Genomic DNA, 13,086 nt, shown 5'->3' with positions numbered 1-13,086 from the left:
CCTTTAAGTCACATTGTGAGAAATTATTTCGCGATATCACGTTCTGCGATATAAAGTCAGAGAAATAAAGCACCATTTTTAAAGGTGCCATCTGTAAAAATTGAGGTTAAAATATCCCAAAAATGAGCTACACACATCAAAAGATTGAGAAGAAATAAGGTTGATGATGTCATTAAAAAACTGACAAGTTATAGTGCTGCCGAGATATTAACCTGAATTAGCATGCTAAATTACTAGCCCCGGCCCGGCAGGTGTCGTAATACCAGTTTCGGCCATGGGAGGCGGTATGCGGGCGGGCAACGTTACCACCAGCCAAACTGCAGTACACGAGTGAGTCGCGCTCGCGCTGGCTTGTGTGTACTTGAACCTGATGTCAGTCGTGTGGAAAATACAGCCCACTACTACATTTCAGTTCAGGGAAGAGTTCAAAAAATTATTGGTCGATATTATGCATGAGGAATACATTTTGGTAAGTTGTAACATACTGTATCTTTCAACAGTGTTCGTGTTCTTTTACCATTTGCTAGTAGAGATGATCGGTTCACGTGCGTTAGGGATCTGTTGTGTAAAGCGCCAATACTGTATTTATTGTTTGAATTTCGTAATAAAATGAACAGAACCTGAGAGCTGACATCTGTCTTCGTGTCCTTTTCTGTGCATGACAAAATTGATGTGTGGCGTGAGAGTGTGTGAAAAGTGCTGTGAGATTTAGCAGCTCTGGAAGACACTAGCTTGGTCCACATCAGGGAATGCTGTCTGTCAAATTAATTAAAACTTATGATAAAAATGTAATATGAACAAAACGAATATCATAAAACTAGAAATAATAGCCTGGGCTTTAATTTTCCCATATCGTCGAAATGCACCGACTTGTCTATGAGACGGCCTTTTTAATTTAGTGTTGAGATGTTGTTCATTCATCTGTAAAAATCTTCAAATGCTCCACGTGAAACTGCGGTCTTCCAACCTTTTACTATCGTGTCAATTGATTTGATTTGGAGAGAGACAGAGCAACACAGCACTCGCCCGTATTGTTTGAAGACATGAGAGTGCGCGTGGCCGCGGAGGTATTTCTGGAGGTATACTGCCCCCATCTGGTATGGAATATGTTGTATAATTTGATTTTAAAACTCAGAGGGCACCTTTAAGAAAAAGTTTAGTGAGTAATGTAAAATATAAAGCCGCTATTGTGATTTAGTCACAATGTCATCAATTGTGAGATCTAAAGTCAAATTTGTGAGTCACAATTACACTGAATTGGCTTCCATACGTCACAGCGTCTAATAGCAGCGTCTACCAGCTAAAATCATCCAACCGCAACATTTACACACAAACAGAACGAAATAGACAGAGTAGCATAGACAGAATACACAGCTTTTGCAAATGCGTAGACATCCAACGCACATAGCACCCTTTAGCGCCAATATGAGACACAGATATATATGGGCCAGAGGGCGCCTCCTAGTGGTCTAACCCTACCCCAGACCTAAACCTACCCATAACCGAAGCGTGTATACGCATTGGCAAAATCGTTGTATATGAACGCCTTGGGATGAGAATGCGTTGGAAAACACGAACATGTCCCGTGGAGGAACGGCTGAAGAAAACACTATGTTCACAATATAGCCTGGCCTCTTGTATGGTGCCTTATTGTTTGACTGTCCTCAATGCAATAGTCAGGACATTGCATCAACACAACACAACAACCTTTGCGTGATGAATGTGATATGACGAGAAGGGATTCCACATGTAAATAATGGCCATTAGAATGATATGATGTGACACACCAACAGATGGGACCAGAGTAAGCCACGAGTAACCAACACCACTCAGAAATGACAAGGAGGCGTCACGTTTATGACTATCGGTTTATACAGCAACGTCAAAGACGACACATGACAGCTGATGGAGCTAGCGTAACTAGCACAGCCCTCCACAACGCCGTGAAGGAGCACTTACGTGGAGTTAAGAATCTTACATTTAGCAGCAGAAACAGCACATGAACACTGGAGTCCATCTTCTTTTGGTAAAGAGAACGAATACTGAACACAGAAAAGGCAAGTGGTGTGGCGGGTCGGTCTAGCCGGGACGGGGGGGACGAGTCGGGGCCCGAAGGCTGGAAGGGTTTGGGTTTTTGTTTTTTTTGAAGGCACCTCCTCCTAGAAATGTGGAAGAGAAGGGAACAGTCCACGAGCCCCTACGTTTGGCAAGCTGGGGTCCACACAGGCAATCCGGCCTCCGTTAAAGCTTCCTCCACTTCCTTCTTCCTCACTGCTGTGCAAGAAAGAGAAAGAAAGACTGCATGAAATAATGACAAAAAAAGAAAAAAAAGATCGCTGATATTAGAGGGCACAAATCTTGGTACATTTTCAAAAAAAAAACAAAAAACAAAATGGTTCACGTCTGTAGAAGACTCGCTGCCACAACGGTTAGCTATTATATTATATATTTTTTTATGATTTTTTTTTAGTCTCTTGCTCATCAAGCCTAGATTTATTTGTTCAAAAATACATTACAAATAGTAATATTGTGAAATTGTATTAAAATTTTAACTAATAGGTTTCTATTTGAATATACTTCCGAATGTGTGTAATGCATTCCTGTATTTCCAGCATCATTACTCCACGTTCACACCGACTTGAGCTTCCAAAGCGGCCGGAAGTCATTCATTTTCAATGGAAGCTGGTTTTTCTCAGCTGCAAGGAGTGTCAAATCCATCAGCATTGCGTTTTGGCTGTTTTGACGTCAATTTGACGCCAAGTTGAAGGAAGCCTAACTTTATAGTAATGAGCTGTGACTTGGTTCAGCGGCAAGCAGACGCAAAACGCCAGCAACCAATCGGAATCTAGACGTCCTTCACTCTGGCTGATTCCGGAGAAACCTACCCTATCTCACGACCAATTCGTACGAATTCTTCAGAGTGATTCAAAAGTGGCTAATTCGTAATAATTCATACGACCTCACTCGTACGAATTTGTATGATTTGTCTAAACCCACGTGATGGTTATGTTTAGGGGCGGGGTCAGGGGTAGGTCATTCGTACGAATTCATACGAATTGGCTAATTCGTAAAATATGTACGATTTAGCAAAATCGTACTAATTCCTACGAGTGAGGTCGTACGAATTGTTACGAATTAGCCACCTCGTAAAATTCGTACGAATTCCCGTGAGATCGGGTTGGAGAAACATACAATGTAAATTTTTGTTCCTACCAAAACATTAGTTCCGAGAAAATGGAAGAGAAGCTAATCATCGCCGCTGCTGTCTGTGTTCCCTACAGGTTTCCTATCATTTATGACATGACTTTAGCCCTATTCGCACGGGATTTGTATTACCTGGGGACCACGTGTGAATTTGAAATTACTCGCCCACATCTGAATTTCGTGTGGCGCATTCGCACGGGATAAGCGAAGCCTGTGATTTTACTGACTTATCTCCCGGATATGATGTCATTTAAAATGTCTTGTCGTTATTACGTCTTGCTGTATAGAATAAACAGAAGAATTGTCCTTACCGTATGCTGCTTAACATGTCATTCATCTCCATCTAACGTTAATCATTCTTTTTGTTTTCTTGCTTCTGATGGTTTTCAGCTTTCTCTTTCTGCAAATTGTGTAGTTGTAGTCTACTCGCGAAATGACCCCGCACCCAAAATACTATCAAAACACTCCAAATCAGCCTCTATTCTCCGCGAAAGATGGATAAAAAGGCGCAGATGAAACAAAAACCTTGAAAAAATGATATACGATCCAGCCAAATCACAGAGATGTCGATTCGCACGGGACTAGTATTATCACAGGACCTCGGTGTTTGGCCAAATACTGTATAGTAGGTAAATTGCGGGGGAATTTTTACTTTACAAATTACGCATGGCCGATTCGCAAGGGATTAAGATCACAGATAAACTCCGTAATTATTACATATTACTACAGGACACCAGATAATACTAATCCCGATAATGCGAATAGGGCTTTTGTTTGCTTATAGGGAAGTTTTATTTGAAATATTTATGAACGCTCGTTTCAAAGCGGGAACGCAATTCATTTGCTCACAGTGACACCGATTTGACAGCAAAGAATACAATTTTTTTCAAATAAAAATGTTATAAACATGCTGTCAGTATAAAAGGTTTCTTCAATGTATTGCTTGTTTTTTTCTGTTTATTAAATTTCATGTTGTGACACTTCTATTCTCCCTGCAACATCAGAGCATTCAAAGCGTTCTTCAAATAGTCCAAAGCGTCAACAAGCTTGCCCGTACTTTTTGACAAGCGTCCTTGACAGAGCGGCCAGAGCTTCCTTGACGTTCAAGTCGGCGGCGGTGTGAACGTACAGTCAGAAATCATTCTGATATGATGATCTAGCGTGAGTCCGGATCGAACCGGGAGTGTCCAGACACCAGAAGATTCTGTTCGCAAATCAAACAATGGTTTGTCACAAAAGAATAATTAGTCTAATTCTCAATGTTGAGTTTGTTATTGGTATGGTCTGATGCGGGTGAGTGTGTGTTGTGATTGGATGATGACCGGTGTCGTGCGTCTGTTGTCTTAGTCAGTGCTTAGATTAGTGTAGCAGTCTATTTAATCGGGACGGGACAAATACATTAGGCCCAGAATACCGTACGTCCCGGCTAATTCGGGACAGTTGGCAACCCTACTTGACGCACACACACATTCATTTTAACGAATGTAGTTAACTAATGTTAACCAATTAAACGTATTGTAAAGTGTTACCAAAATAAAGTCACATTCTACCAGTTAAATGCAGAAACCAGCAAAAACTGACGAAAATACAGAATCTAACAAATCTTGACACAATAGGGTGTTCTGGACGGTTGCTTGGGCATTTTTAGATGGGTCAGTAAGTATTCACCGAACACTGATACTCACGTATCACTTAATGAAAATCTGATCTGATGTTAGCCATCATTCGCATTGCAAAAACAGAGCAGAATTAGTTACATTCAGATTGTGTTATACGACGCAATATCAAAAGTCCTGTGAAAAAGTCCCAAAACTGTGTCGATAACAGCATGAACCGATCTCGGCACATTGTTTCTTCACGGTCGTTGGACCCGACCTAAAATCAGGAAGAGGATCTTGTCCTGAATGTGTTCCACGAGGAGGACTTTCATTCAGGTCTATTACGCAACATGGCAGGCGAAACCAGCGAAGCCCTTTAAAAGCACAGAATCATGTCTCTGAGGCTAAACTAGTCAAAGAAGAGAGTCGCACAGGACACATTAACGTCCCCAGAAGATGGGAAAGTGTGTGCAGACAGCATGAGATTGCTTCAAATTACACATAGCCAGCACAGAGGAAGACAGCCGTGCAGAAGAGCTCTCTAACAAACACAGCTTGTCCTAGATTCCTTGCAATGACGTGAGCAATGTTGCAGAAGATCAGATGGATAGCGGTTTGCACGTCTCTCTGCATTAAAACGCAATTGTGTGTCATAAATGAAATCTCGAGATTTCTTACTTGATCTGATACTGTATATCAGAAAAACAGGCATCTCAACTAAGAAGACCTTCACGCGTGACACGCTACTAGATCATAGACTGAACAGAAATGATTACAGAAACTAGTACAGGCTGACTGACAGATTTCAGTATGATACTGTTTGTCAGTGGAATGATATCTAAACTGAGAAGTGCAACAGCTTACATGCTATTTTCTTTTGGGATTTTTTTTTTCCGGTAACGCTTTAGATTAGCCTGGAATGTACTGCATACACTGAAAAAAAATGTAAAAAATAAAATAAAAGTTACAGAGAACGGTCTGTATTTTTTACAGAAGTTTGCCGTTTTGACATTATATAGTGGATCTGTCTGATATTTTACAGATGATTGCTGTAATTTAAAGGTCCACTATTAAATTTACAGGTAATTGCTTGTATTTTTGTGTCGATTCTACTTTATTTATTGTGTCTTTATTCTTACAGGGTTATGTGTAATTATACATAAAATATTAAGTAATATTTTACAGATTCTCTCTGTGAAATTCTCTCTGTGACACCAACTAAAGCAAACACTGATCACCAAAATGGTGACATAAAATGGGATTTTTACTTTTTTTTTTTTTTTTTACACATTTCGGTAATGATAGTGTACCTATAAAGTACTTACATGTAAGAATAAGGGGTATAAAGTTTGGGGAATAAAGGGGTAACAACCAGGAGAATAAAACAAATATTTATATAGAAAGTATTATAGAAGAGGAACTTATTCTGCATACCTTTTTGTAATAATGGTGTACCAATATATGCTTTTTAAAAACTGAAAGGGTACATAATGTATCTATGCATTTAGTAATCTTTTTTAACAAAAGTGCACTGCAACTTTTGCTTAAATATTGGGGAAAGATGCTCTTGTTTCATGTAGTAACAGGGTAAGTATAAAAAGAGCCTACATACATACACATAATCTAATATCACTGACTTGGAAACCTTTATTTGAAAAAACAACTCAATTCAAAACTGATTTACAATACTTATTTTTTCGTTTAAACGTTTTTTTTTTTTTAATCAACAATTCATTTCAAATGTTTAAGTCTTGACAGACAGTAACATGTTTTGTCTCCCCTTTTTTCTCTTGCTTGGGTTCTTCCTTTTGTTCCACTTCTTTTTCTTTCTTTCCACTGATGAATCTGAAGAAGAAATCATGTCTTTGCTATTCTGCATTATATATTAAAAGAAAATGTCGCACACACGGAAATATGTCCGGTCCATTTACTCATCTTTTACCCTCATCATGCCATCCGAGATGTATTCGATGTTCCTTCTTCAAATGAACACAAATGAAGGTTTTTAGAAAAAAAAAAAAAAAAAAACCATCTAAATACAGCATACTGCAACTGTAGTAATCCATACGACCCCAATGGGTGGATACATGTCTTCTGAAGTGAAACGTCTGGTGTTTGTAAGACAAATCACATTATTTTAAACTGACTTTTAAACTTTATCGCTTCAGACTAACTGTAATACGTTTTTTTTTTTCAAATGAAGGTTTCCAAATCAGTGATATTAGATTGTTTGTATGAATTTTTACTGTACTTACCCTGTAACAACACAGAACAAGAGGGTAACAAGCACCACTTACCCTGTAACATGGAACATGAAATATAAGAGTATATTTCCCAGTATTTAAAAAAAATGCAATAGTTTTACTTGCCTTGAAACATGTTAGCCCAAACTTAAACATCTGCACTTTTGCTGCATACAAACTGTATAAATGCATAGATATGTACCCTGTGCTTTTTAAATAGCCTATACAATATTTATTGGTACACAATAATTACAAAAAAGTACACAGTGTGTGTTCTCACTAAATTGCTCTCACATGCAAGATTGTTGTTTTATAATAGTAGACTAAGTTCCCCCAGTTCTATAATACTTACAGTATAAATATTTGTTTTATTCTCCTGCTTGTTACCCCTTTATTCCCCAAACTTTGCATCCCTTATACTTTAAGTACTTTATAGGTACACTACAATTACCAGAAGTTACACTACAAATTTGTCTTAATTACGCAGTACTTTCCATACTGTAATCTAATCTCATTCTTCTTTGAATGAGTTTCACACAAAAGTATTTAAAAAGCATTAAACTCATAAAGCATCATTCATGAAAACTGAATTCTAAACCGTTTTTCATGTTTTTATATTAAATTACACATTTTTATAATGTGTTACATATTATTTATAGTTTTCTATTATTATCTTTCTCTCATATATATATTTATATATATGTAAAGATTTATATTTTTTTTTATCGAAGAAACATATTTATTTATTTATTAATTTATTCAGTTTTGATAAGGATTACAGAATTGTTTTCTTGAGTGATACAGTCAAATATATTGATTGTATCACACTTTTGGTGTGTGTGGAGACTTTTCTGTTTGTAAAAAACAAGTTTGTCTGAAATTTTTCAGAAATATTTGTTTCAAATGAGGACTTTTATGTTTTGTTTTTTTTATTTTTTTATTTTACTCTGTGACATTTATGAAAATAAGACACTTCAATATTTGTTATTGCTACTAAAGTGAAATTACTGAACTTAAACATAGGACAATAAAAATGCTCATATTAAAAGAAAAAATGTCTTTTTTTAAGAAGTCTCTTCTATCAAGCAGAAGAAAAAAGCTGTAATATTGTGAAATATTTTTACAATTTAACATAATGGTTTTCTATTTCAATACACTTTAAAATGTAACTTATTTCTATGATGCAAAACTGATGCAAAATTTCATCAGCCATATAGGCTAAATATAACCATCCAAAAAATTTGGAAACAATTGCTATTTTTAACGTTTTAACATAAAACATTCGCTGTTATGTTACATGCAGTTAATTATATAATCATTACTAATATACTAAAATATAATCATTACTAATATATTTATTACAGCTTATTTAAATATTTAAAATATAAAAACGGTCGCAATGAATGGAAATGGCATTAAGGCACTGTAACATTGAGACACAAGGTGGCAGCACTAGGACAGTCGTGACGTCACAAACACACACACACACACACACACACACACACACACACACACACACACACACACACACACACACACACACACTTTCAGATCAATGTCAACTCAAGGTGAATCAAGGTGGGGCAGGATTAGCCAAATTTGGATAAAATAGTATTCGTTTGTATTTAACACCATACCTTGACTAATATGGCCTTACTAGCTTTGCATTTCGTGTCATGATATGTTTTTAATCACTGCTCGTGCAGAAATGACATCAACTCGTCCACGCAGGAGCAAACCAACACAAAAGTATGACTACTGTAGCCTTTGAAAGCTACTGATAATTAATATGAAGTGTAATGAATGTATGATTTACCTGTTTCTTAAGACAAGGCCAGATGTCCATGATCCTATGGGAGACTCGGAGCGATTGGCGGAGAGACAGCAGCCTCTTGTGAAGGATCAGTGTATCGCAGGCGCGCTGCTTCACACACATTCATGTTGCACTTCAGTCTGTGTTTGGTCTATAACAATTCAGTGATGAAACATTCACGTATTGCACTTTAGTATCCCAGAGCGTGGCTTAATAGTCTTTTGAAGGTATGCCAATACTCCAGTACAGTTACTATGATTGATCGTGTTGGCCCCTTTGCTTAGGTTCATAAATCCAGCAAGATAGCAAAATCTTCAGCCAGACTTCAGAAAACGTTCTGGCGTATTACTGAGGAAACAAAAAAAAAAAAAAAAAAAGATTCCATGGCAACAATGGAACCGAGGAACCATACCGTCGCTATGGAGACTGCATCACTCCAACGTGATGAGACGTATCCAGTGGCAAGCGCGTTCAGTGTCTGATCTTTCCCCTCCTCCTCGTCTTGAACTTCAGTGATCGGCATCATAGATAGTCTCTGAACTTGTGCTTAAATGATAACTAATAGCACTAACGGAGAAAAAGTTCACATTTAGCATCTTTCACTGGTTGATCTGGAGGAACGGTCTCTTGACGGGACAACGAACACACAACAGAAGCACACAAAAAGTGAGATGTTATCTAGCAACACTTGTCCGTGTTAATGTAAGAAAATACACGACACCTTTAAATATATCTTCTTGCATTATTATAAGCGCTCTGTCCCTATTGTGGTGCGAATAAACTGGAATAAGTTTCCATTTAATGTCAAACTATACGACGCAATGAGCGCATTTGAATAGCTAATCACTTGTCATCATCAACGATATTATACTGATTTTGTGGCAAGCCGTTTTAACATTTTGCCCTTCAGCTAGTTAATACTGGTCAACAGTTTGGAAAGATTTAAAGGCAGCACAGCTGGATGTTCAGCATCATTCAGTCTTCAGTGTCACACGATCCTTCAGAAATCATAACAATATGATGATGTATTATCAATGTACTATATTAAGTAGCCTATTTTATTTCTCTTTTTAAAATAAATCTATACATTTATTCAGCAATGATGTGTTAAATTGATTTCAAAAATTGTATTAATGATTCATGTTAGAAAAGTTTTCTATTTTGAATAAATGCGGTTGTTTGTAACTTTTGATTCGTCAATGAATCCTGAAAAATCAAGAAGCACAACTATTTCGAACATTGATAATAAATCATAATATCAGAATGATTTCAGAAGGTCATGTGACACTGAAGACTGGAGTAATGATGCTGAAAATTTAGCTTTGATCACAGGAATAAATTACATTTTAGAAACTATTTTAAATAATATTTCACCATATTACATTTTTCCTGTATTTTTGATCAAATAAATGCAGTCTTTCTTTCAAAAACATTCAATTAACTTTTTAAACGTTTTACTATGTGTTTGTACACACACACACACACACACATATATATATATATATATATATGAAGAGTTCAGATGCAAAAGCCTCTAAATGCCATTTGAAATTTTCTTCTTTAATGATGATTTTTATCAAACTTGTATATTTAAGTTAAGTAATTTCACTTAAATAACAATTAATAGGTAATTATCATTGCAATTTAAGTGAAATCACTGAACTTAAATATACAAGCTTGATAAAAATGATCATTCTAGAAGAAAATTTCAAATGGCACTTAGAGGCTTTTGCATCTGAACTCTTCATATATATATATATATATATATATATATATATATCCAGTAACCAGTATATAACCAGTATATAACCTATATATAACCAGTAACCAGTAAACTAGATACTAAAAATTAGATATTAGTCACCAAATAACAAGAAACTTGAGCAAGTTTCCAGAGGATAATTGGATTAAACTATTCACTTCTAATGATGTATTATAATTGTTGCTGGCACTTGTTCCAGCTTTTCAATTACTTATTTATTAGATATGTTGATGTCTATCCCAATAGTTAGTAACGTTTGTATAGCTCACCTGGTACAATTGCACCTTTAACTTATCATAATATCTAAGATTAAAATGTAACTAAAGGCTAGCCTGAAGTGCTTTGACATAATTCAATGGCAGATAGTTTACTAGTCATCAAAAATACTACTAAAAGTAAAAAAAAACTAAAAACAAATAGGCCTACTAGTTTAAGGAATAAATGTGAAGCCGGCTTGCCACACACACACACACAAACACACATATTGCCTACATGTATGAATGTATAAAAACAGCAAATATAGTGAAAGCCGACAGAGGCTTTCTCCTCACAGTACAATGGTTCAATCAAACAGGTGATACACACTGCATGGGACTGGCGCGTAAAACATGTAGCTAACCATTCCCTCTGCGCCCTGTCAGGATGACATTAACCTGCAGCGTTGCCATATCGCGCAGACACGCGCGTCTAGACGTCCGTGAACATCTTCTTAATGTTCACACAGTTCTGGTCGTTCTGCGCGGGGAAGTTGGGCTGCTTGAAGGCGCTGTTGATGCCCTCCTCGATGACCATGTACTCCGACTTGCTGAGCGACGAGGTGCTGCGCGTCTTCTTCAGCTCCTCGGAGGAGGACAGAGGCTGACAGCTGCCGATGTGCAGGTACTGCGCCTGCTCCTCTCCTTCAGTCTCTCGGTGGTAGAAGTAGTTGAAATTGGACACGATGACTGGCACTGGGAGAGCGATAGTTAACACGCCCGCAATCGCACACAGGGAGCCCACGATTTTGCCCCCTATTGTGACCGGGTGCATGTCGCCGTATCCCACGGTTGTCATGGTTACCACCGCCCACCAGAACGCATCGGGGATGCTGCTGAAGCCCGAGTCGGGGTCGTCGGCTTCGGCGAAGTAGACGGCGCTCGAGAATAAGATGACGCCGATGAAGAGAAAGAATATCAACAAGCCCAGCTCGCGCATGCTGGCTTTGAGCGTTTGCCCCAGAATCTGGAGTCCTTTCGAGTGCCGCGAGAGTTTGAATATCCGGAACACGCGCACAAGTCTGATGACCCGGAGAATAGCCAAGGACATCGCCTGTTGACCGTTCCCTTGCCTTTCAGCGAGCTCCGTCCCCAAAGTAATGAAATACGGTATAATGGCCACGATGTCAATGATGTTCATGATGTTCTTAGAGAACGTGGCTTTGCTCGGGCACGCGAAGAACCTGACGAGCAGTTCGAACGAGAACCAGATGATGCAAAGAGTCTCGACGACAAAGAACGGGTCTGAGAAGGGACTCGTGAAGTACGGGAGAGTTCCGTTCACGTGCGGGGCGACCATCCTCTCGTGTTTGTCGTCGCGAAATTCGGGTAACGTTTCCAGACAAAAGATAACGATTGATATCAAAATGACCAGCACGGAGACGATCGCGATGCCCCTGGCGGGACCCGAGCTTTCCGGGTACTCAAACAGCAACCACACCTGTCGCTGAAACTCATTGGTGGGCAAAGGGCGCTCTTCCTCTTTTATGAAGCCCTCGTCCTCGCGGAATTTCTCCATGGCCTCCTCCCCGAGCTCATAGAAGCGTATCTCTTCGGAGAAAATGTCAATGGGCACGTTCACGGGTCTCCGTATGCGCCCGCCTGACTGATAGTAATACAAAATGGCATCGAAGCTCGGGCGATTCCTGTCAAAGAAATACTCGTTTCTGAGAGGGTCGAAGTAGCGCATTCGCTTTTTGGGGTCGCCGAGCAGGGTCTCGGGGAACTGGGCCAGGGTTTTGAGCTGCGTCTCGAATCGCAAGCCCGAGATATTGATGACAACTCTCTCGCAACACTCGTGGTCCGGCTCGTAGCGCTCGAGCGACTGGTGTCCGGGCAGCGCCGCCGACTCCTCCAGCATGTTGTCGCAAGCAACAATTGTCATGTTGTCCTGCTCGTTTTCGGTGTATCCGTGGTTCACGAGGTTGTTGCCCCGGTGCTTGCTCGAGGAAGGCGGAGGCGAGTGGAGGAGGCTAAGGTGGTCGTCCATACAGCTGTTTATGTGGAGGGGCAGCAGTGGCGCCTCCAGGAATTTTTCATAGGGGTGGCCAGATGGGGCCAGTTAAAATCTTGGGGTGGCACACCAAAACTACAGTATAAACCATAATTTCAGAATTGTATTCTACTGTTGTGTAGAAAACTATCAGAAAGACTTAAGCAAACTCCTACTGATATACTTTGGTTTATTGTGTAATATTTAATGTTACTAATG

General features: G+C 38.9%; 1 protein-coding gene across 2 annotated transcripts; it reads right to left on the bottom strand.

The window, feature by feature from the left end:
• Positions 1-1,854: 1,854 nt before the first annotated feature.
• On the bottom strand, positions 1,855-12,882 carry LOC120469291 (potassium voltage-gated channel subfamily A member 3). Of its 2 annotated transcripts, none has more exons than XM_089124298.1 (3): positions 11,274-12,882; positions 8,862-9,484; positions 1,855-2,271 (listed from the first exon to the last, which is right to left on the bottom strand). In XM_089124298.1, the coding sequence occupies exon 1, from the start codon at positions 12,862-12,864 to the stop codon at positions 11,308-11,310; it is 1,557 nt and encodes a 518-aa protein (XP_088980424.1). In that variant the 5' UTR covers positions 12,865-12,882; the 3' UTR covers positions 1,855-2,271; positions 8,862-9,484; positions 11,274-11,307. The 2 variants fall into 2 exon arrangements, with proteins under 2 accessions (XP_088980424.1, XP_088980425.1); XM_089124299.1 differs by having other exon boundaries at positions 1,855-2,274; positions 11,274-12,874.
• Positions 12,883-13,086: the final 204 nt, after the last annotated feature.

This window comes from Pimephales promelas, chromosome 20 (assembly GCF_988280905.1).
Source record: "Pimephales promelas chromosome 20, fPimPro1.hap1.1, whole genome shotgun sequence".
NCBI lineage: Eukaryota > Metazoa > Chordata > Actinopteri > Cypriniformes > Leuciscidae > Pimephales > Pimephales promelas.
This window is presented reverse-complemented; position numbering and strand designations above follow the sequence as displayed.